Source organism: Mytilus edulis, chromosome 5 (assembly GCF_963676685.1).
Source record: "Mytilus edulis chromosome 5, xbMytEdul2.2, whole genome shotgun sequence".
NCBI classification, from domain to species: domain Eukaryota; kingdom Metazoa; phylum Mollusca; class Bivalvia; order Mytilida; family Mytilidae; genus Mytilus; species Mytilus edulis.
This window is the reverse complement of record NC_092348.1, coordinates 16,422,351-16,449,398: the sequence shown is the minus strand read 5'-3', so window position 1 is coordinate 16,449,398 and position 27,048 is coordinate 16,422,351. Positions and strand designations below refer to the sequence as shown.

Below are 27,048 nucleotides of genomic sequence, written 5' to 3'. Positions count from 1 at the left end.
TGACGGATAGAAAGCCAGGGGTAGAAGTCTAAATGTGAAAAGACATGTGGAGAGAAAAATTATATTATTATAACTTAGAAGTAAGCCAGGTTTAAAAGTCTAAATAAAACAATATTTTCATTCATTCTATATACATCTATACCGGTATATGAATTGAAGGGACCTATTATTTTTAAAGGATGTGTGTATATATTATAATTCAGAATAGGTATATATATCAACCCCAATCCTAATTCTATTTCCACACAATATCCTTATTTACTTTTCAAGCTAATTCATACACAAAATGTATTCCATTAGCAATCAAGTGATGAAACTATTCATTAAAACACGTTGTTCATTATAAGGTTTTAACCCAAATCTCTTCTTAAAAAACTTGTACAGGCCATGATTTATACAAAGATTGGATTTCGCTGCATGCATGATCAGTTATAAATTATTTAGCTTACAGCAAACCTATTCACCCCCTACAACTTTTTCCCATTTGAACTTTTCTATAATTTACTCCTACTTCTGAAACAACAATAAAAGATGAAGGGGTTATGACATATGTGGAATAGATCTCCCAGCTGTGAAATAGACAACACATCTGTTTGCTACTTCCTGTTCTATTATACATCTGGGTGTAATTTCCATGTTCTACATTTTTCTCCTCTTAAATAATGGGCTGCTTTACCAAAACTTTGAGAACATCTAATGATGCTTGACTTCTGAAACTTTCAAGTTCTTATATCCACCCCTAATCAGGCAAACAAAGAAACTATCTGCTTTGTGATGACTTAATGAACATCCATGAACACTACAGTTTGCTTAAATTAGCTTTGTTGTAAATGAATACATTTATTAACAATGGACAAGGCAACATATGACACTTATCTTCAGTAATCTTGCTCACAAAAAACAGACCCCTACCTTTTAAAATGTAGCATTTTTTTTGTATATATATATTTAAGATCATTTTACTATCTGTGTACAGTATAAAATACATGTATCTAGTTCAACATCAATTTCAACAAAAGTTTGCCTCTGTCATAAATGTCAGTATATAGTGTTTCAAGTATATACATGTATTTCCAAGTCATTTTTAAACTTTTGAAGTTTCCTTTATCTAAGGCTTAGTATTTGTTATCCTATTTTATATAGTATTGTTTTTCTTTAAAAGCAGGTAGCCAGCTAAACAGCCATTTATATTACATTATGAATTTCTTTCCACCTTAATATCATTTTACAAAGTTATCAATAACTACAACACTTTAATTTAAAAAAAAGACAAATTATGACTTCTCTTTAAAATACATGTATGTAGTAGAACACTGGGTAGATCTATATAGAAAAGAAGATGTGGTATGATTGCCAATGAGACAACTGTCCACAAGAGACCAAAATGATACAGACATTAACAACAACAGGTCACCATACGGCCTTCAACAATGAGCAAAGCCCATACCGCATAGTCAGCTATAATAGGCCCCAATATGACAATGTAAATAAATTCAAACGAGAAAACTAAAGGCCTTATTTCAATAAAAAAATGAACGAAAAACAAATATGTAACACACAAACAAACGACAACCACTGAATGACAGGCTCCTGACATGGGACAGCCACATACATAAATAATGTGGCGGGGTTAAACATGTATACATGTAGATTTGCAGGAAAGAATAAAAGCACAGCATTTTTTCCTGTTTGGCTATGACCCAGCAAATGTTTGACTTTTCAACACATTACACAAATTATGGAATTTCATAACATTTGGTTAAACCATCTGGAACACTGATTATATAATACCTGTACAATATTTACAGGGCTGCACCTAAATATATGCAGTATGATTTAAAGTTTGTTATAAATATTAATGACGTAGGTATTTCTGATATCTGAATCTTGAAATTTAAATCTTAAGATAAGTGGGCAGTTGACAAGCACCTGAAAGTAGAGTTTTTTGTTTAATTAAATCAAGAGTCCTGTAACACTGTTTAAATCTGTTAAAATTACATTATGCAGACAGATTTGAATTGTAACCTGGCCTATGCTTCTGCATATCAGGTTTTACTGATCTGACATACATATCTAATTAATGTCCCATTTCCAGGGCATTTCTCTGCATATGCACATACCTTTTGTGCTTAGATATAATCATCAGAGGTAACTAAAAGGAAGCATTAAGAGACATATAAGTGGTGGATCAAGGTGGTTCCAGGGGTTGGAACCCCCCTTTATTTTGGACAATCAATGCATTTCAATGTGAACATATAGTTGGAAACCCCCCCCCCCTTTTTTTATCCTGGCTAAGGACCCCCTTAAGAGTCATTCTTGGAAAAGTGTAATAGGACACTGAGACATGCAAGTAGATATTTGTTTTAAGAGTCTGAGACCTCAAAATGTTTTCATGATTTTCTGTGAATAAGCACCAGTTGGAATATTATTTATTCTACTCATTAATGTAGACAGCAATAAAACCTCAATACACAAACAGTATATGATCATTTAATAAGCAGAAACCCAGAAATTACAAAATGACAGGCAAACTGAACCAGTATGGCAGATAAAAAATCAAGTAATTTCCCTAAATCGTCAATCAAATTTCTAACAAGATTGAATTTCAATTATGATGTTAAGAACAAAATCTGTAGTACTTCTTGAAAAAAATGTTACAATGTCAAGACATATTTACATAGGATACAAATATAGCCTGTACAATCGATGGCAAGCTTTTAGCTTTTAATCAATCATTAACAGCACTCTTTTTAGCCAAAGAACATCAATAAGTACCAGTTCTGACGTTAATTTCATACCAATTCAGTTATAAAAGGTCAAAGGTTCCTAGTTTTTCCTATTGAATACTTGATAATTTTTCCTCATTATAAAGAAAGATGATCAATGCAGTCTTGTTCCAATACACCTTGTTTATTAACAAATACACTTTAACAATGTTTAAAACTCTACTTTCCTGTTATGGTTTTTACGAATCACCAACAAACGATTTATATAAAATCATCATATTACACATGTATGTATAACATTAATACAACTCAAATTTATGAAATCAATGTTTGGTCAATATAGAACATGGATTACATCTAAATCTATGGAAACAAATGTAGTGAGCGCCAATAATACATTTTATACACAATGTACATGCAGAGGAATCTCAGAATATACATTGTTCCTCGAAAAACATTTCAGATCAACCAACAGCATATATCACATTTGGTCAGGCTCCAAATCTTAGATTATTTGTTCCTTGTTTATAAAATGTATGCAATTTTGGAAGAATAATTCTTGTTTTGAAGCATTAAGAAAGAAATTGTTTCAAATCAGTAACATCAAAGTACCATATATACATGATATATGGAATAAATATCAAATCAAGTCCAGCACAATATTCATGTCCAAGATGACAAGATCAGAAAAGTATTGATTTGTATGTCAGTTTCTTTGACAGTATCCTTCTGATCAATTACAAGATAATGAAATGTGACATAGAAATGGATTTCCTGCTACAGTAACAAATCTCTTGTATCAATACCAAGAAAGAAATCAGATTTGTGATCATTTGATAATCTATTATCTGTGACATGAGAGTTCAAGGATATATATATATATATGATAAACTGACTTATATAATACTGCTGAATCAGCACTCATTGACCACTATATTATAACTTATTTCCCCCTTCAAATTTAAGACTTAATTTGCATACATTTATTACTACATGTACATGCATCAGTATTTTAATTAAATGCATATTATATTAACTATTTTCTCTTTCAAGATATCAAATGTTCCAATATTATTGACCCTCCAAAGATAATTAACAATTCACTCCACGGACTTAGAATTCTTCAGAACAAACCATCACTTGTTCTCATCCAGTATACATGTAGTTCTCTGTAAACTAAGCATACATGTCAGAAGAAGGCGTTACCACAGTCTAAAATATTTAACTATCATGTGCAGCCACATAAGATTTATCGCACATTAGGTAGGACATATGCATGATGAACTATTCATGATTGAAGGTTTAGCCAATTATTCATTTTAAAATCTTACCTCTAGACCCAGTGGCCATGTCGGCCACTTTCTGGAAGGCATCTAAAAATCCTCCTATTGCTCCAAGTGTAGCTCTGAAAAAAAGAGAATCTACATAAATATCAATTAGTGAAGTAATATACAGACTTTAGCTTAAGGTGTTGCAATGAATACTTGAACTTCATATGATTTTTTTTTTACATCAGAATGTATGGTAGATATCTGATAACAGTTCAAAGGACATGAAAGTGGCCAAACAAGGTAGTTCACTTAACCCTAGTAAACTTAGATCTTGCACTGTTGTTGACTTCTTTAGTATATATATAAAGAGCTCCTTAAGATTGAACATGGTGACCTTGAATTGCCAGCCTTGCCAGGTCTACCTGTGCACAGATTCTGTCTCAATGTATATCTTCTTTTTCCATCTCTATTCAATTATACCCATGGCCATCCTAAGAAAAGCATGAACCTTGTAAAATTTTGCTACTTATATATATATGTGGGGGCAGGATCTGAGGGGTATCCTTTTGTGTCACAGGACCTCAATTTTTTTAATTTAGAAATGATAGTCACATGGATAGAAGATGCAACCCTTTGAATACCTTTTACTCACAGAACAGATTCATTTAAACTTGATACTTATTTTTATCAAGACCAAACAAAATGTAATATCATATATTAAGTAATATTTTTGAATTTGAATATTAATCTTCATTTGCTTCAACAATAATAAATCTATTATCCAGGGTTTCCCCTGGGTCAATTATTTTTTTCGCCACCTCTTTCGCCAAAACAATATATTTTTCGCCACTTTATTATTTTTTTCGCCAAGTAACATAAAGATATTTTTCCTGTTGTGCCCTTTTGTACTAAGAAGTAATTTTTACAACAAAACAAAAGCTTTTATCACATGAAATTGATCCCTCATTTCATGTGTAGTCATTACATTGAAGGGTTACTCTCATTCGAGATGTTGTTCACAGCCTTTTGGATAGATTTTTTCATAACGACAGTTTTCTTTTCTTGACCATCGTAAATGAAAAAGTTGAGATGTACAACTATGCTTGAAACACGTGCATGTGTCACTCAAACGACTTTATTAAAGTCAAAGGATAAAAGAATTAAAGTTTTAAATCGGAGATTTTTCTTGCTTTTGAACAATTTTCGTCACAACAACAGCTTTCTTTTCAAAACTATCTTTAAAGGGAGAGATGTCAAAAGTTTGCTTCAAACACGTGCTTCGCAAAGATGTAAATAAATTCTGTATGTGACATTTATAGCGGAAGCCATTTGACCATATCATTTTGTGAAACAATTCAATCAACACCTTTATTAATTAGTCCTTTGTTGTCGATAGCTATAAAATGCAATCAGCTGATTATTGATTTTCTGTCTAAATCTTAATGAGGTCAAGATGAATTCCGAGTATTGTCTGATCAGGTAAAGTCCGAGAAACTCGAAAAAAAGTAAATAAACAAGATGGAGGAAAATAAATCGGTTTATATATTTCTTTCGCCAAATTCTTTCGCAAATGACGAATTTTTATCGCCACAATTATTATTTTTTCGCAAATTGCGAAAATGGCGACCGCCAGCGGAAACCCTGCTATTATCTAAACATAACACTATCCAAGAAACAGAAATAGCCAACAAATCAATCTAGTATGTTGACCATATAATACAATCAATGACCAAGGAATAAACTGGCCAAGTCATGGGTCATTCTGCTCTGTAACAGAACAATTATCATGATTATGTAAAGAATAAACTATATAATACAGTCATTAATCAGTACATCAGTGACTAAAATAGATGTATACTAAGAGAACTGACAAGAAATCAGGTTGAGGTTTATAGAAGATCTTCTCCATCAGTAGTCTTAGTCAGGATATTCCTGTACTTTTAGAGCTAATTTTCTAATGAATGTAGAGTAAGACTTTGGTTAGCTTGCTTGTGTTGTTTGTACACTTGTATTTGAAATGACGTCCAACCAGTTTTAATAATAATTACAATGCTTGAGCAAACATTCATAAAAACAAAGCAAGCACACTAACCTAAGTTCTACCTTACTATTAGGAAATTGGCTTTAAATGGCATTGCTATTAAATTTTTCCACAACAAGATTAAGAGTAGTGTGATTGAGAAGTTGACTATTGTTGAAGACTGTAATGGTATAGACAAATCATTAATGTCTACTGATCAACACTGCATATTGTCCTGCAAGTCTAGATGTCTTCAGGGTTTTTTAGTTATGTTTGGTATTGTCTCATTAACAGACATCAAACAGCTCCCTCTATTCAATTTCTTCTCATAATGTCGTAATCTGAATAATTCTTAAGAAAATACATGTATCTTCCGAAATAAAGATATATTAACAATGTGTCTTAACCAAAGCCTTACAAAAGTGGACATGCATACATGTACAAGTAAAGGAGATACATAAATAAGGTACTGAAATGCCAAATATTACATGTCAGTATGCTTAGTAATTCAGCTGCATATTCAGAAATTCATTGTCAACGATACATGTCATGATGTACCAGGAAATACTCTATCTACATGTATGTACTTCATATATGGAACTAAATGTATGTATGTATGAGATAACGAAATAATTGAAAATGTAATTAGTCTTCTGAAACAGCATTTACATGATCAATTAGTAATTATTGGTAATTGTTTGAATAATTGATGCTGATAGAAAATCATTACATAGTTCAATTCTCTTAACCTTTCATTTAAGTTCACAATAAATGCTGTACATTATTTCTGATGATTGATTTATCATCTATCATTGTCTATCTGGGTTGGTAGCCTTTTAAATGCCCAATAGCACCTTAATATATATATATTTATGTTTATCATCCTCCTTAAGGAGAGTATGGATATATACATGAACATAAATACAAATGTGGTATAATACAGAGTGTTAATAATAAGAATTTAAATAACGATAATGATAAAAAGAGATTGACTCCATTCAAATGTAAAATTACTGTTCCAGTCCTAGATAACTTGAACAATTTTCTTCCTTGTAACCCCTTAACTTATAGACAGGAAGGAAGTATTGGGGTAAGAAAACTTTGCCCTGTTTTTGACATTAAGCTAAGACCAAATGATATAATATTTATATTTACATTAGTTTCAAACTTAAACCTTTAAGTACAAAAATGTATAAGTAACATGGGAAAGGTTTCACAGTACAACATTTCTAAAATCCTTTACATCATGTTACATTGTATATTAAAAATTTTGATGTAAAATGATTTTAATAAAAGCATTAGTTTTAACCTTGAAATACAATTTGCACAATTACGTGGTCTATAATAAATTCTCTATGTATTTCATAACTCATGAGAAAAGCTATTTGATTTTATTTGTTGATATACGCATGTGGATTTAAAACGCATTTTAACATTCATGACATTTAAGTTAAGATAGTATCAATGTTTTTACAATAACATGTTTTCTTCATTTTAAGTTTAGGTTTTTTAATGTCCCAAAAATGTTTAAAAAGGTCTCCTATAGTTAATGCCTACAGTAATTGCACTGTTTGATGTACAACACAAAGTCAATTCCTCATACAAACCTCAGAAATCAATGTAGAAATTGGAACAAGCTTCTTAGTAAATATCTCAATCAATCTCCTAGAGGATTATCAAGTGCTTCTTTGTAACAAAATTGAAACCTTTTCTTTCAATGTCTGCCCAGGGCTTTTAATATGGCAAAAATTTATTCTTATTTCAATGGTTTTTATGAAGAGTTATGGATTTCCGACAGCTTCCAGCTGGTTAATAATCTTCTCTTCCTATATTTCATATAATTGAGAAGTCGAGCCATATATTGATATAATTTTCAGGTAAAATGGGTATCCAAGATTTAATGTGTCTGGGTACATACATATGTACTACAATATAGGGTGATATATTTTCCTGCAGACTGTTAACATGTGTACGAGCATGTTATAAATCTGACTCTAAAGCTTGGTTTATATGTATATCACATTAACTTACATGTATTCTGAAGTTCTTGTGTGCATTGGATTCAATACCTTCTGATGTAGACTATTTCAAAATCAATTAAATTTAATACTTTAATATAATATTGCACTTACTTAAGAGAGGAATGGAGTTTTGCTGCTTTACTTGTAAAATCTTCCCATATAACTGAACTACCCTGAAATTATAAACATGATAAAGATTTTATTTTTAGTTAAATTCACAACATTTGTAGTTCACAAGTCCAGAGACAGTCAATTTCAGAACATTCAATAAAGATAGGCATAACATTTGATGCCCTTATATTTTGGATGGTCTAAAATTGTATATATATATGTGGTTATAATAACTAAATTGCCATTTCATACATAATGTGTTGGATGTTTATGAGTGACATACGAAGTACACAGTCACTGATTGTGATTAACATGTATATGTAAGCTGGTCAAGGCAGGGTGCCAGTCTTCCCTGACAAGAAAGACTTGAACCTTGCCTGATCCAGCTGATTACCTTAATAATAAGCTGTATGCATACATTTGTATGAAGCATCAGAATTTTTAACAACAATATTTTTATGTACATTGTATATCAATATATAAGTACTGACATATATACATGAACATTGTATATAAAAATATTGTACTTTTAGAGTTTTAGACCATTTTGTTTTCAACTTGGTATTTTTTATTTATATGTTTTTGTTTTTTTAAATATTATCTTTCAAACAAAGACCTAGAGTAAAATAACTTGCACTTAGAGACCTTACATGTAAATTGATTTGAGATAAAACAATATTCATATGTCAGAAGTGTGTCTTATAAGGATCCTCCTATGAAATTCAAGTACCCTAGTATCATTTACACAGGTGAATGTACTCAAATCTATTATTAATAATTTTGAGGGAACAATGACTATGTATAATTCTGCTGAATTGGTACACAAGACCTGTCAGTTCTATAAAGCACTCTGTACAGTTACAGACACAGACAAATTTCCTTATGTCCAGAATGTTATATGAGCTTTAGCATGTTAAGTGAAGGAGACAATACAAGTATATATACGATGTAGCTACATTTGTTTAAGGATTGAAAATGCAAGGGTCAGTTGTGTTGGTACTACAAGCACCTTATGTACTAGGTACTCTCTGTACTCAGTCCATTGAAAAATGCATTATTGATAAAATTGAGAAAGGAAATGGGGAATGTATAATATAATACCCGACCAAAGATCCAGTTTCTCTTCAATATTACTTGTGAAATCACAATTCTGATTCTCTGATCAAAAAATTAAAACAGCAGAATTGTGTTGACTTAGTACCCTGGTCCCACACATTCATTTTAAATCTTTAACCAAGCATAAAATAGTGAGGGAGTATTGAGGTTTCATTTTAATGAGTTTAGGAAAAGGGTGTATCTACATGTAGATACAATGTATGTAGGTTTAGGTTAATTGGAGCGTATATAACATGCTTCTGTTATACATGTATCCACCCATTAGACTCAGCATCATGATTCATCATCAATCTATTTTTAGCTGCTGTGACCTTGTTTAACTTCCCTCCTTTTCATATCAACCTTACCATGCTTACAGATATTTTGATTTACAAAGATTTTCAAGTGTATCTTATCATCATACAGCAATAATAATAAACATATATCATATCTATATCCATATATTTGTATAGGTATAAATCAAAATAATACACCTTTTAGTTCCTATTAATTAGAGCAGGTGAACTAACGACCCTTGATTATTTTTACCTGTATGAATGGTAAGAAGACCACCCATAGTTATAACCTGGCATTACACTAATAATCTGTCAATTCTAAAAGTTCTTAAGACTAAACAAAATAAGTATTTAACTCAATAAAAATCTATATCTTAATGTTATTTATGTAAATAAACAAATGTTCCCAGACTGTTTAATGTTGTCTTACAGGCACATGTGTAAGTATCATGTAAGAATAAACAATAATGTTTATTCACCTGCTAAATGCAAACAGGACCAGTTAGATTACATGACCAGACTGGCCACCTGTCTTTTAATGAACATGTATTGTCAGTTATCAATTTCTAATACTTTGTAAGCACTGAATAGTTCAAAAAAGTTTAAGTATGCTTTCATATAGCAGTACAATTTTGTACTCCCAGAGTGAGTACGTAGATCAAACATGACCCAATGCATTCTTCTACTGTGGCATGGGCTTATGAATGTTTTTTTTTGTAATGTGTTTATTGACAAAAATTAGAGTTTCCTTGTATACATACATGCATATATACATAAACATTTGTAGTCTTTTTATATTTACTTACACATATCAAGGATTTGTAGTAAGTCTTACTATACAAATCCTTGCACATATGCATCTAAATTGAAATTTTGAGAGATATTCTAGTATACAGGATATCTTCTTTGAGAAACAGGAGGAGGCATATTTTAGCACGAAAATAACCTATAAATATGACAAAAATGCACTTGAAGTTGTTGTACTAGAAGTATTTATGTGAAGGACTTTCAGGCAAAAGGTTACAATAGTACTAAATCAATAAATGAGTCATAACCTTGATCATGAACCTAGAACAAAAGGTCACGAAATTAATTTGTCTTTGAAGAGGTGTAACCTGTCATATTCAGGCATAAAAAAAGTAAATTCTTTAGAATCAATCTCTAAAAGAAAATCATGTACTTGTATTAATGTACATTGTAGATGAAACTTCTGTTCACAAAATTTTTTGGAGTATCAAATCCCCCTAACAACTAAATAAAGTCTTTCTTTTTGTTATATCTATATAGTGAGTTATTTTTTTAACACTATGGCAAAATATAACCTTTTAATTTATTTTTTTGCATTACAGAAAATGTCGGGTATATATTTTACATACACATATATACAGTTGATTTGTTGTGATCTTGACCAGTGTCAATTGTAAATCATCTAAAATTTGATAATAGCAATATACATGTATACTTGTAAGTTGAAATGCAATAAACAATGAAGTCCAATCAACCATGCCAATACCCTCATGATATCATCTTAGCCATGCATGACTGACTTTTCTTTATGTTGTAATAAAGATTATCTATAGCTTGTTATCATTCATCTTTGATTGATCAAGGTCTAAAATTGACAAGTATCAGAGTGGTCAAAGGAATCTATCCTGTAATTCACTATTGATGAGATGTCACCCCAGGCATTTCTCAGCACCAAATTTGATAAAGATGTTTGGACTGGTCAGTTATAATTAGTTACATATGAATGTCAATAAATTTTGACTCTAAGTGAGATAGAAAGGTATCTTGTCACCTTTTTCTGATACCTGTCCTACATGAACAAGGAATTTCTAAATGACATGAACTAGTTGCCTGGGATTTTATGATGCATTGAATCTTAATTTGAAGATCAAAAGTTTTTAATTCAAAACAATGTTGAGTAAAAAATATTGGCCTTTCCGACAAATAAAATACCAATATTTGGTGGCCTTGGGCAGTTTTTTGTTCTTTGCCTCATTCCCCATTTCCAGTGTTCTAGGATTCCCATTACCCGTTACCCGGGGTAAGTCATTTTTTAGCCTTTTTCACCCGGTGGTAAGTCAATTTTCAAGTTCGGGGAAGCCGAAAAACTCTTGAAATTTCCCGGTCCTCTTCAATTTTCCCATATCTGCTTTTTATTTTTATTAAATCACGAGAAAAAACTTTGATAAAAGATCGAAGATTTTGTCGATGTCTATCGGCGCTTTTATTCAAGCACTCGTTTACTAGGTGTAATCAAGCGCAAAAGAGACCACATTCTTCTCCTATCATTCTAAAAGTCGGTCACGGTGTCGGTAAAATCGGAAAATCCGGATTGATAACTGGTGCTTAAATCGGGACATAAACGATTTTTTTTTCTTGTCATCGGAGGAAAATAAACTTACAGTTGCATTTATTATAGCTCTTAATAAATGACATAGTAATAACTATAACATATTTGTCAAATTTAGTAAGAAATCGTTTTTTTTAAATTTTGTATAAAATTCAATCGTATCCGAATCCAGCTTTGTTCAGACAAACTTCACAACATATAATTTAAAGCATGTCATAAAAGTTTTTTGAGCGGCCCCCAGACCCCCGGCCATAAGGGCGACGAGCTTTAGCTCGCCGCAGCGGACGGCGCTTTGCGCTGTCTGCATTGGTTGGCGGATTTAACTTTTAGATGTGGGTAAGTAATTTTTTTATTGATCTTACCCGTGGTAAGTCAAGGTGCCAAAAAAATCCTAGAACACTGCATTTCCATTCTCTATCTTATACATTTTATCAGAGAAAATGCTTTTCATTCTTTAAAGCCTTAGAAATTAAAACAAATTATTTTCTAATCCACTTTTGACCAAATTAATTTATTTTTGTAAAGTTATTTGTCAATGAATATATAACATTGAAAATAATTAACATAAATTTTATACAATTGTTTATTTGAATATTCGTCAAATTTAAAATACAATATTTGTGTATGATGTGTAGGAAATTCGATGTGTACATGTACATAATTTTCTAATTGCCAGTAAGAAAGTTTTTTGTTTGAAAGCCTATTTTCTTACAACACATGCAGACACATGACTCAGCACACACAGATGATATTTCTATCCAGCTGTTCAGAGAATGTTATCTTAAGGGTTCACAAGAGATCTCTGACCTATCATTATTTTTTGGTTAACTTTTAACAAATACATACATATTGAGAGGGTTTCTTGTTATCAAATTTTCATCTTTTTGTTATGTTTACAAAATAAATATTTTAAATCTGTTTTTGGATGAGTTATTTCTGTGGATGAAATAACTTTTTAATAATAGGATTTGGTGACAAAATTTCACGGTTGAAATCGATTTACAACTGACTCTGGGTGAAATGGTTATAATGTAAAATTATTTACATGCTGTACTAAGATAAAGAAAAAAGAAAAAGAGCAGGAATATTCTAATAAGCTTGCATTCTGTATTTTGAATTATAACTTTATAATAAGCTTTTAAGACTCATGATTAATGTATCATTGCAGTTTTAGTCATTGTTAGTAGCACTGATTCAAGCATCAATTTTGATGGTTTGTTAGTGAAACTATAATTTTATCATTTGTCAGTTAATATTTTGTTTGTTATGGAATATGAATACAACATTATAAAACTACACGCTAACATAAAATCAGCAATCCTGCGTCACGCTTAGACCCCAATGAGACCCACTATTGCAAGGAACTAGGGAACAAATTAAATAGTTACATGTACTATGAGGAAATTGTTCATGGCACTAATTTATATTTTTATTATTTCTATTTATTTATTTCATATGCAGAATAAAATGCATGTACTCTATAGATTTCCAATTCACTGATAATTGCTGGCTAATCAATTGTTTGTAAATTAGTTAAAAACCAAATTTCCCCATGCCAACATCCTGCTTAACATCTAAGACTTTATTTATTAATATTTGTTAAACAGGAAATTTAATTCTACATGTTCTGGCTTCATTCAACCTCATCTCAATCAATTCAAACATGCACTTCTTCTCAGCACTAAGAATTTGAAAAGATTTTTAAAAGGAATCATCCAAGTGAAAATCTTACACTTATCCAATCACACAGGAATGTGCCAATATCATAACAGAGATGTGATATGATTGACAATGAGACTACAATCTACCAGAGTTAAAATATGGATGTACATGTAGTAACATTTATAATATAGGCCACTATATAGTGCCTTCAACAATGAGGAAAAAACAAATATAGTTGGCTATAGAAGAAACTATTCAAACGAGCTAAATAACGCTTTTATTAATTACAAAACAAAATGTTTTTTAAGACCCCCCCCCAAAAAAAAATTTGTATAACGCATTTAATGCTAAATGTATCAACAAAGGGTCATCTGAGGTTTGGCAATACAAGGCCTTTCACACTCTCACATGGACATTCTTTGCAAGATCTGGACACTACTACAACAGTAACTTATATTGTAATTTATATTATAATTTAGCTAAAACTAAAAGCCTAAAAGTAAAACACATTTTAAAAATAATATTTTTAACAACATGGACAATCAATAATGAGACGTCTGCATAAAAAAAAATCTTTTTAGCAAATGAATATTGGCCGATAAAAACAATATTTTCTCAAGAAAAGTGGAGGTGGGGTGCCATGTCTTTCATTATTAATTATGAGAGCTTCTTGTTGTGTGTTAGAAATGACAACTGAACTCACCCTCATATCATTTATAATTGTCTGAAAAAACATCCCTAGAGCACTACAATCTTTATCCATGCCTCCCTCCATTTGCTGTTGACTCATTGTGGACATATTCCTTTTGTTACATATAATATTCCTGTATTTGAATATTGAAAATAAAGCACTTCCGATCACAACAAGGCGAATCGATAGTGAAAGTGAATAAAATCTAATCCGAAATGAAATAAATACACACAATAACAGGCCCTAAGTAATCCATATGCAAAATGGAATCGCCATTCCAATGTACAAATCGAAATATATACAATTAATCCTGTTTTAGGGTAGTTTTTCAGTCATTGTTGTCCTCAAACATAAGCGTGTTATCCGAACGGATATCATTTCCGCTCTGATGGCAATATATGACTGTGATCACGTGACAACACAATCCGAAGGCTATTGGTTAATAAAACTAGCAGTAACAAAATTAAAAAAATGTCATCTTATACTTTTCTTATTCTGGTTAAATATTGAAAACGTCCACCGGTTTTTTGAAGCACCTTTTAATTGAAGATGTCTTCAGTGACGTTCGCGCTCGGGATAATGTACCTGAAGTCGCATAACTCTTTTCGGGTGGCATACTTTATGTTTTTATATGTGTTTTATGTATTGTCCTCAATGTATTGTCCCGGTATTGTGCTGGTCATAAATGTATGTCGGATAAAAGCTCTACAGAGCTTATGTTGTATTGTTATATGTATAACCGACTTTAGATACATCTTTTATGCTTTATGCTTTTATGATCGTTCGCCAATGGCCATTATATATAGACAGTATGAGACAAAAAATTATACATAAATTAATACATTGTTTTATAAGCCGTCAATTTATTATATGTCTCGTTTGACCAAATTGGACCTTTCATATGTAGACAGTCGACAAAAACATTCTGGGCTAACTTGTAAGGCTTACATAAAAAAAAAAAAAGCCATATAACAATAGTTTACCAACATCAGCATCATTGTATATAATGATTAGACATCTTCTACATGTTCTATAGCAAGAGACATATATATTCACAGATATATATATAATTTTCAAATAAAGTGGTCAAATGTCAGTGTCCTAAACAGATCTCCTTTATCCTTGACAAAATTAAAGTTATCTTTATTCCGGCGTTATGAGAATTGTTCGATGAAATCTTCATAGCGGTCACAATTTATTATAAAAGTTTCCTTTCCCAGGTTCCGGTGTTTGATGATGATTGGTCTGATATGCGTACATGCAGTGGTCTCATTCCGAGTATCTAAAATTTATAATATGAAAGTACCGTTTTCATTACGAAAGCTAAGATATTTAGAACATTTAAAAAAAAAAAACATTTTATACAATCGGGATATTATTTAAATTGCTGACAAAATTTCAAAGTTATTGTCAAAAAATATTAATGGGATTTACTGTTGACGAATGCTTTCACTTTATATATGGATTAGTAAAAAAAAAACACAAGATACTTCAAGAGTAAAATATGTTAACATTATTAATAAACGCAAACCGAATTGATGTGCAAGTTAAGAGTCCTTCTTGTTCAGGTTAAAACACTGCTGACCCACTGAGCATTGTGTATTTTGATTTTCTGCATTTACAAAACAATATGCATGTACACATACACTTCTAACAGATCTGGTTTACCTGCACTGTTCATGATTTTGATGCGCAGTCCAAACTGGGCACCCGTCTTTGAACTATTTCCCCAACATTAAGGTATATAAGAAAAAATCAGAGACAAGTGCATGCCCGAGGCGGTGCAGTCGTCAGAACAAGATTATACACGACTCTGAGAGGCATAGCAAGAATTGTCAACAAAACAACAAAGAACATACCCCATTTACCACCAACACACTTCTTCTCTGGAAAAATACATACAGACAAGGAACAACTAAGGGCCCGCGCACCCTAACACCCAAACAAATAGTTCTAACACGATGGCTTTTTTTTAATTAATAATTGGTCATCTACTTCTATCCTGGTTTCGGTTTTTTAAAAGGAGACCGTTTATGGTCTTTAAATGTTTCTCGGGTTTTTTGTTGTGTTTTTATCAGTGTTGCTGGATCAATGCTGCATCCACAATTCTCGGGGTGTTGCCATGTGAATCAATGCTGCATGCATCCACAATTACTTTTTATTCATAAAGATCATGGAAGTATAACAGGGGTTGTATTTGCATTTCACTTCAATGATTAAGGCAGCATGTCCTTTTGCGCCAATTGCCGTTTTTCAGGGGGTATCATTTGCGCCAAATTTTGTTTTCCAGATGTATCAATTGCGCCAATATTCGGAACTCATTTGGGCCAATTTACCTGTACACATATCTATCATAAATATTAACGATTTAATATTTATTCTTATGTTTGGCTTAAAAAGTATCATACGTTCGGAAATATTTCACCATGAAGATGAGCATCTGGAGAGAAATGACTTGAAATGCATTAGCCAGTCCATGTACAGAGAGAGAAGAAAACGTATTGCTTTGCTGAATATTTAATACAAGATATGCTAAAAGAGAAGAAAATAGAAGCTTTTGATGAATAGGTTTTAGCCACATATGTTGATGACACAGTGATGTCGGTTCCCACCATCCGTATGGGCTGAAACTCTATCTATCAGTAATGACACAGAAGCATTAATTCCGCAGGAATTTATGCATTTCATACTTTAATATTTGTCTTTTTGGACAATAAAGTGAAGTTGTTACAAGCTACTACATACATTAAATTGGGAAGTACCCATGCAGCAGCAGTAAGAAAAAAGTATGTTTTAGGAAAGGAAACATTTGCCATGTAAACTGAAATCATTAATGATTTAATGTGATTTAACATCACTTGCAGAAAGAAGGCAACAATTACAGCCTTAATCATGGGAGAGATCCGTTTGCGCCAAAAATGCGTCCTTTTGCGCCACAACTTTTTTCTCCAATGCTACGTTTGCGCCACCTATTTTAAAATTACATGGCATCATTTGCGCCATAAAATAAAACATACGATTGCGCCAATTAGAAAAAAAAGACCCCCTCCTCCTTTATTCGGACTTGAAACCGGCAGTTTACATTCTGAGTTGTCTGTAATAAATTCTAGTGGTACCAATATTGGATTCCATTGAAACGAAGTAGATTCGATAATGCCACACAACCTATCCAACTTTTAGTCCAAATGGATAATAAAGTGATCTTCTACGGTCACTTAGAACGTTAAAATGATCATATCAAGTCACTAGAACATTATACTAGTATAGTTATCTTCGATTGCCAGCAGACTATTATAATAATATTTTCCAGTCACCAGGACATTATGGTAAAAGAGAGGCGAAGGATACCAAAGGGACATTCAAACTCATAAGTCAAAAATAAACCGACAACGCAATGGCAAAAAAAGAAAAAGAAAACAAACAACAAAAAACAGTATACAAATTACAACATAGAAAACTTTAAACTGAGCAACACGAACCCCACGGCATTAAAAAAAACGGGGCCAATTTCTGATGATCCGGAAGGTCCATACGAATCTGCTCCATACGTTGCTCCCATAGCGATTTTCACCAGGAAAATATACCAACCTTGTCAGTCAGTTAGTTATCTTCTCAAGCAACAGATGGATATCATAGTGACCATCACCAGTCACAATGACATGATAGTGATCTTCTCATAACCAGGAAACTATGGTGGTCTTCTCTAATCACCAGGACATAACAGTGATCTTCTCTTAATCATCTAGACATCTTAACGGTCTGCTTAAGTCACCAGAAAACAAAATGGTCTTTTCGGTACTAGAACATTAAAGTCATCTTCACCAGTCACAAGGACACTATTATGATCTTCTCCATGCAGTACGTCATCGGAACTATATAGTGATCTTCTTCAGTAACCAGGGCATCATAATGATCGTTTCGATACCAGCTTATTATAGAAAGCCTCTCTAGTCACTAGGACATAATGACTGTCTTCTCCAATCATCATGACATTAAAGTGATCTTCGCCAGTCATGAAGACATTGAAGTGATCATATCTAGTCACCATAATATTCAAGTATTCTTTTCCAGTCACCAAGACATTATAGTACTATTATCAAGTCACCAGGACACTTAAATGATCTTTTTTATACACTAGTTCATTAAATTTTTCTTATCCAGTCACCAAGAAATAATAAAGATCGACTCAAGTTACCAGGACATTAAAGTGATATGCTCAAGTCACCAGGACATCATAGTGATCTTCTCCAGTCACCAGGACATTACAGTAATCTTATCTTGTCACCAGGATATAATAGTGATCTTCTCCAGTCACCAGGACATTATAATGATCTTCTCCAGTCACCAGGACATTATAGTGATCTTCTCCAGTCACAAGGACATTATAATGATCTCCAGTCACCAAGACATTATAATGATCTTCTCCAGTCACCAGGACATTATAGTGATCTTCTCCAGTCACCAGGACATTATAGTGATCTTCTCCAGTCACCAGGACATTATAGTGATCTTCTCTTGTCACCAGGATATAATAGTGATCTTCTCCAGTCACAAGGACATTATAATGATCTTCTCCAGTCACCAGGACATTATAGTGATCTTCTCCAGTCACCAGGACATTATAATGATCTTCTCCAGTCACCAAGACATTATAATGATCTTCTCCAGTCACCAGGGAATTATAGTGATCTTCTCCAGTCACCAGGACATTATAGTGATCTTCTCCAGTCACCAGGACATTTTAGTGATCTTCCCCCTGGTGACTGGAGAAGATCACTAAAATGTCCTTGTAACTGGAGAAGATCACTATTATATCCTGGTGACAAGAGAATATCACTATAATGTCCTGGTGACTGGAGAATATCACTATAATGTCCTGGTGACTGGAGAAGATCACTATAATGTCCTGGTGACTGGAGAAGATCACTCAGTATGTCTTTGTGATTGGAGAAGATCACTTTAACGTCCTGGTGACTGGAGAAGATCATTAAAATGTCCTGGTGACTGGAGAAAATCAATATAATGTCCTGGTGACTGGAGAAGATCACTATAATGTCCTGGTGACTGGAGAAGATCATTATAATGTCTTGGTGACTGGAGAAGATCATTATTTATAATGTCCTTGTGACTGGAGAAGATCACTATAATGTCCTGGTGACTGGAGAAGATCATTATAATGTCCTGGTGACTGGAGAAGATCACTATTATATCCTGGGGACAAGAGAAGATCACTATAATGTCCTGGTGACTGGAGAAGATCACTATAATGTCCTGGTGACTGGAGAAGATCACTCAGTATGTCTTTGTGATTGGAGAAGATCACTTTAACGTCCTGGTGACTGGAGAAGATCATTAAAATGTCCTGGTGACTAGAGAAGATCAATATAATGTCCTGGTGACTGGAGAAGATCACTATAATGTCCTGGTGACTGGAGAAGATCATTATAATGTCCTGGTAACTGGAGAAGATCATTATAATGTCCTTGTGACTGGAGAAGATCATTATAATGTCCTGGTGACTGGAGAAGATCATTATAATGTCCTTGTGACTGGAGAAGATCACTATTATATCCTGGTGACAAGAGAAGATCATTATAATGTCCTGGTGACTGGAGAAGATCACTATAATGTCCTGGTGACTGGAGAAGATCACTTTAATGTCCTGGTAATTTTAGTCGATCTTTATTATTTCTTGGTGACTGGATCTTAATAATTCAATGAACTAGTGTACAAAAAAGATCCTTTAAGTGTCCTGGTGACTTGATAATAGTACTATAATGTCTTGGTGACTGGAGAAGAATACTTGAATATTATGATGACTAGACATGATCACTTCAATGTCTTCATGACTGGCGAAGATCACTTTAATGTCATGATGATTGGAGAAAACAGTCATTATGTCCTAGTGACTAGAGAGGCTTTCTATAATAAGCTGGTATCGAAACGATCATTATGATGCCCTGGTTACTGAAGAAGATCACTATATAGTTCCGATGACGTACTGCATGGAGAAGATCATAATAGTGTCCTTGTGACTGGTGAAGATCACTTTAATGTTCTAGTACCGAAAAGACCATTTTGTTTTCTGGTGACTTGAGCAGACCGTTAAGATGTCTAGATGATTAAGAGAAGATCACTGTTATGCCCTGGTGATTAGAAAAGACCACCATAATGTCCTGGTTATGAGAAGATCACTATCATGTCATTGTGACTGGTGATGGTCACTATGATATCCATCTGGTGCATGAGATATTCTCCAGTCACCAGGACATTATAGTGATATTTTCCAGTCACAAGGACATTGTAGTGCTCTTCTCTAGTCACCAGGACATTATAGTGATCTTCTCCAGTCATCAGCACATTATAATGATCTTCTCCAGTCACCAGGGAATTATAGTGATATTCTCCAGTCACTAGGACATTAAAGTGATATTTTCCATTCACCAGGACATTATAGACATAGTGATCTTCTCCAGTCACCATGACATTATGGTGGTCTTCAGCAATCACCAGGACATTGTAGTGCTCTTCTCTAGTCACCAGGACATTATAGTGATCTTCTCCAGTAACCAGGACAGTATAGTGATCTTCTCCAGTCACCAAGTCATTATAGCGATCTTCTCCAGTCACCAGGACAGTAAAGTGATCTTCTCCAGTCACCAAGCCATTATAGTGATCTTCTCCAGTCACAAGGACAGTATAGCGATCTTCTCCAGTCACCAAGCCATTATAGTGATCTTCTCCAGTCACCAGGACATTATAGTGATCTTCTCCAGTCACCAGGGCATTATAGTGATCTTCTCCAGTCACCAGGACATTATTGAGATCTTCTCCCGTCACCATGACATAATAGTGATCCTGTCCAATCACTAGCGCATTTAAGTGGTCTACTCTTATCTGTATACTAATGAACTCAAAATCGTTCAATTTTTTTTTTGTCGTGTTTTGAAATCCCGGACCTGCGCAGATATGTACAATGCACTTCCTTTTTCCGGTCTCGTTTGTATGAAACTTTGAGTAAAATATATATTTATCAGTCTAGTATAAAATAGGAAGGAACGCGCAATACCAATTTCATTTTTAATAATTCCTTGATATGAAAAAACATTACCTGATGATAGCGTTTCTTTGTTTACATTGCATATGACGTCACAACTAAAATCCCTAACAAAAGAACCAAAATCGGAAACGTTCCGGTATTTCTGTTTCTTTTTTTTAACAAATATTTAAGTTACAAAAAAATAATTCATACAGACTTCGTCCCCATTTACAGGTAATGCCTGCCTCATATTATTACATAGTCAGACTTACTATACAAATCCTTGCACTGATGTATTATGGACATTTGTTGGATTTGAGTCTCATGGCCCCAGCAAATCGCAAAAAAGGGTGTCAGATGTCAGAGAAATATTGATCTTATTCTGAGAGAATTTTTTATTCAAAACAAACTGTCTTGTGTACCACTTGAAAGTGGTCTGCAATGATGTGTAAAAAAAAAACCTGAAAATACTAGGGGGAAGATCACTAAGAAGTTTTTTCTTCTTTAAATGTATATGACCTAATGGTGATAAGGTTATAACCAATTACATGTACTTCAATGGCTCCCACTCATGACAATGTATTTATAAATCTTTTGATGTAATTTTGGGGCTCAGATAATTTTTGATGCAGATTAATCAAGAAAACCACTTTGTAATGTTTCAAAAGATTTCCAACTCTTCTTCAGATATCATTAAATGTAATTTGTTAGATTGTTCCCTAAAAGTATATCAGACATATATTTTGGCATAAGTGTTGACATTTGGCAGAGTTCACAAGAAAAACAAAAGTATACTAAGTAATTTTGCACAATCTTTGATGACAGAAATATGACAAGAAACTGTTGATTAATTATGTGTTTTAATTACTAACAGCTTATCATTGCTAAGCAACAAGAATACATAGAAGAGAAATATAAAGTAACAATATAGCACTTATTCCATATATCTACATCTAGGACAATCTACAGCTAACAACAGTATATATAGATCAACTAAAAATGTTCCCTATTTTGTCTATACCTTATAAATCTCTGATTAAGCAGGGAAAAAATTGTTTAAATGTTTTTAATGTAGTATTCTTAATCATTTCTGCTAAAGGTAATTCACTGTTTTTGATATAGAGTATATATATATTTACATATTATTTTTTTTTAATTTCATAGAGGGATTATGTCTTCAACCCAGAGACCTGATCGCTGACCTGCCAAAAAGTCTACTCCTTGTTAAAGGATTTTTTTTTGGCAAGATCTTCATAAATAAACTAAGAGGCCCAAGTGGTCTCAGTAGTTGCATACATTAAAACAGATCATACATGTATAATCAAATCTTCACCATGGTAGGAGTCCAAGACTTAATCTGATTATTTGAAAAACTGACATTATTCACCCCATCTGCCTGTATATGTGATAAGATTGTCAGTATTTTGTTGAAGGGAAGCAGTTTTCCCTTTGTACATGTTTGTGTCATCCAACAAAATTTCTCATTTTTAAAGGACAAACAGTTGCCTATAATTGCTTACATCCACTTCATTTGAACTTTGGAGGATAGTTGTCTCATTGACAATCATACCATATTTTCTAATTTTTAACTGAATTTACAAGTGTAATAAAAGTTGTGTGAAACAAATCATATATACAAGTAAAATCTAAGGAACCCAGGTATAATAATTTTAAATACAAAGTCTTCTATGATAGAGTATTATATAGATATAATTGATTGTAACTTTTAAGTGACAACAGTCGTAACATATCATCTTCATTATACGTCAGCAGAGGTTACCAAATATCATAATTTTATTTTTATCATATTATGCCTGAAGGTTAAAGAATATCATTAGCCTTAAAAAAGAATATGAAAAATTTCTCTATTATTTTGGAAATTTATTGTGGGTAGTAAATGTCTTTTTTGGTAAAGTTTTGTTTTTAGCTTGTTTTAACATACATTTCCTTTCATTTATATCCATAAAGGTAGAATTTAGAAACTTCTATCAAAAAGGCATTCACATGTAATCAAAATTTTTGTACTTTTTAAAAAAAATAGAAATTACCATATCTGTAATCTATATGTTAGCTAAAATTTAATTTATTCTCAAATATATGACAAAAAGAATTTGATACAATTTCATTATGAAAACATATAGCTTTTTAATAAATGTATAACCATGAACTCTATGGAAACTGTATAATAGATAGGAAATCTAATGGTCAGTGATCACAACAAAATGTACCTAATTCCCTCACCTTATAAATGGGAAGTGCCAAGTAATTTGTCATTTTTACAAATTTATCCATAAATATCAAATTTTGGTAAAAATTGACATGATTACACCTGAGATGGTCAGATAAAGGACAATATGATAGATGGTTTATTTGAACTTTATTTCATATTCAACAGATTTGATTATTTAACAATTCTAGCAAAGGTGTCTCTCTAAAAATGCTGAAGGGATAAATTTTGTTATAGATGTAGACATTCAATGTTGTCTGTGAGCAGTGGGGGATCCAGTGGAATCCCCCTATTATTTGAACGATCAATGCATTTGAATGAGGACATATGATTGGAATTCCCTCTTTATCCTGGGTAGGGAACCGCCCTTTTGAAAATTGCTGGATCAGCCCCTGGTGACAGTGAAGGAATACATCATTTTATGAAGGAATATATCATTTTATTATAATCATTTCAAAGATTTTCTCTACTTTTTATCTTATTTAAGCTTTTCATGGCAGATTAATTCAAATGGTTTAAGTTCAAGCTGGGACTTCATAATAACAAATATATTAGGCCCAAGGTTCCATTCTAATGGGGTGTGCTTGAAACTTCAATTGAACAGTGATGTGGGAAAATATTTGATATATAACAGGACCGTCACAAATCAGCAACACAACAATGTGTTTTGTGCAAAAAAATATCATGTGACAGCCATGGAAAACTGGCAAAAAGACAAATGTTGTTGCAAAAAAAGAACACAGATTTTGCAAATTTACATCAAGATTGTCCAATTTGGCATTAAAAAGCTAATAGTATTAGTGATACTTTCAACATTAAAAATTCAAATAATATTTCAACATTTAAATTTCAAAGCAAACCTAGCACTTTAAAATTTGAAAATTTTGCTCTCTCCAGAAATATAGTAGCTCACTCAAAAAGAGTACTAAATTGTGTATAAAATTAAAGAATATGTAAATAAAATAAATTTGAAAGTAAAGTACTGACTGAATTTCTGATAAAATAATTGATTCGAACATTTTCAGGCTTTTAATTTAATATCTTAAAATTTTCTGTTATGTTTGAAACAATTGATTATGATTTTTTATATATATAATTGATAGTAAATTTTTTATTTCTTTTAATGTCAAACTTTATTGACATATTAAAATGTATCACAAAATGAATCTTTGAAATTAATCAAAACATGCCATAAGGTTACAATGTATGAGATATTATGTCGACTTTTATGGTTAAATATATATTACTTTATGTAAATGATATAAAATTTTTGTCTTGTTAGTTTATGAACACAATACAATATATTACCGTAGTGAAAATATTTCCTTTTAAAGTCAATTAGGACTTGCATGAGTTCAAATAACAATAACAATATACATGTAGTACAATGTAAGAACGGAATGCATAAAACACGACAAAACACAAAGATCAATCTTTGTTACTATGGTGATAACATTTGAACAGTTTCCATGGTAACTCTAATCTTTATGTAATACAGCCTTTTACAACATTTATAGTTGATACTTGATCAATTAACTCACCATGTATTCATGGAATACATGAAATTTAAATATAGACTACCGGTAGTTTAGTTGAACTTTTGGTAACATTCTTCAAAAATACAGGCCAATTTATTTTGAAGTGGTTTTAGTTGTAAAAAAATAAATGAAAAAACTAGATTATAAACAAGTTGATCCTCTCTGATTTGGATTTAATTTGCATTATTTTAATAAATGATTTTTTTTTTTAATTATCATTTTATCTTTCAGATGATGATTTAAAAAAAGGCAAACTGAGAACATGTAACAATGGAGTCCAAGAGGGTTCTGTTGCAAAAATGACAATTAAAGCAGAGAAGCAAGACACCCAAAAGCATGCATGACAGTTTGTTAAATGTTATTAACAATTTACTGCCAATTCATAAATAAATGTGATGTTTTAATAACCAGTAATGAAACAAATTGTTTATATCTTAGTCTTTTGGTCTTTATGGAGAGTTGTCTCATTGGCAATCACACCACATCTCTTTATTTCTATATTCAAGTTTAACATTGAATTACATCAAAACTTTTTTTTGCCTTGTTGTAGGTGTAGTCCACTTAAATATGCACATCAATATATAATATATAATAATATAATCAATGTCATATTTTTGTCCGCAGTTGCTTATGCTTTTGTTTGCAACAATTAATACTGAATCTGTGGTACTTAAACATTCAGCATTTGAATTAGCTATTTTAATTCTATAATGTTTCATGAGTATCATCTCCTTTGTTTCACTGCAATGGCTTTCTGTCTGTGTTTTTCTTGGACTTGTTTGAAATGTTGCAGTAGGTCTAGGAAGTTAAGGTGAGATACAAAGGGTCTCTGATCACCTGCTGATGATTTTGTCTTTTGCCTACCAAAAAAGAAAAAATATTGTTTTTATTAAGTCATTTATGAAACAACTTCATTTTAATTATTGACATAATAGATAATCCATATATGTTGGGATTAAGTTCTTACATCCATGCATACAGATATCCTGGTTGTCAAAAACATATTCTATAAGCTGGAAGTCCTAACTCAAATTGACGTCAAATTACAATACACAGTGGAAGATCCTCTAGGATTTTCAAAAAGGGGGAGGGGGTTGTTGCTGGAAAAAGTCAGGAAAATGTACTAAAAAATACATGATTTTTATGCTCAAAAAGGGGTCCCTTTAATTGAAAACATTTACAGCAGGCAATCATTAAAGTATACTAGTTATCAGTTGTGCTACCCTTCAGGATAGGTGAGCTTACAAACAAATGTGTACTTCTTCTCTTAACTCTCCTTCTCATCTGTTACAGTATATGTCAGAAATATCTGTTCAGAATCTGAAGCTTTAATTAATATTAACCAGTGTCTAACTTACAGTGACTGTTAGAAAATTAAAACTTAAATTTAACGACAATCAGTAGTAGGTGACACACTTAAGGTTTGGTAGTAGACCACAATAAATCCTTAGGTTAATTAGGATCAGAATTAATTAACAAACACAATGACAATTTAGACAAAAGCAGGGTTTAGTCACGTTTCTCCAACATTTGATAATAAGACTACAACAACATAAGGGATTAGGGGGTCCTCAAAAAGGACTGGCATCGTGATAATTACATGTAATTCACCTATATCAAGTCTTAACTAAAATATTGTAAAAAGGGATATTGTTAAAAAATATTTATATCAAAACATTAACAAACCATATATTTTTGGTCGAGTATAACCTGAAACGGTTACGTAATTATTTTCATCTGTATTAATTTACAAAATTAAAAATGTTATTCTATTACTTGATATAGTTTTGTATTTGTGTTACATGTAGATGTTAAAATCTAAACCGATGCAAAACAGCCAAGTTTTATTTATGTAAAAAGTCACCAAAAGCGATTGTCTTCTGGTGCGAAGAACCATATATCTACCTAGTCGTTCTGTCTGGATATCACTAGAGCCGAAGCCAGTTTTTGTGGTATGCTGTCTTAGCAGATGAAATAGTCAGTCGTATATCTGTC

At 32.2% G+C, this 27,048-nt stretch overlaps 2 protein-coding genes across 13 annotated transcripts in view; both read right to left on the bottom strand.

Moving 5' to 3' along the window:
• The window catches only part of LOC139523106 (protein MTSS 1-like), a 58,265-nt gene extending 43,594 nt beyond the window's left edge, over positions 1-14,671 (bottom strand). For 6 of the 12 annotated variants that reach the window (XM_071316873.1, XM_071316878.1, XM_071316877.1 and 3 more), the window contains exons 1-3: positions 14,262-14,642; positions 8,150-8,211; positions 4,058-4,131 (exon numbers count right to left, since the gene is read on the bottom strand). In XM_071316873.1, coding sequence (XP_071172974.1) covers positions 4,058-4,131; positions 8,150-8,211; positions 14,262-14,357 — 232 coding nt within the window. In that variant the 5' untranslated portion in view covers positions 14,358-14,642. Of the gene's footprint in view, positions 1-4,057; positions 4,132-8,149; positions 8,212-14,261 lie in introns of all 12 variants that reach the window. The other 6 variants (XM_071316884.1, XM_071316872.1, XM_071316881.1 and 3 more) reach the window with 6 other exon arrangements.
• Positions 14,672-22,131: 7,460 nt separating this feature from the next.
• The window catches only part of LOC139523105 (protein VAC14 homolog), a 40,249-nt gene continuing 35,332 nt past the window's right edge, over positions 22,132-27,048 (bottom strand). The window contains exon 17 of the mRNA XM_071316870.1: positions 22,132-25,913. Coding sequence (XP_071172971.1) covers positions 25,778-25,913 — 136 coding nt within the window. The 3' untranslated portion in view covers positions 22,132-25,777. The remainder of the gene's footprint in view (positions 25,914-27,048) is intronic.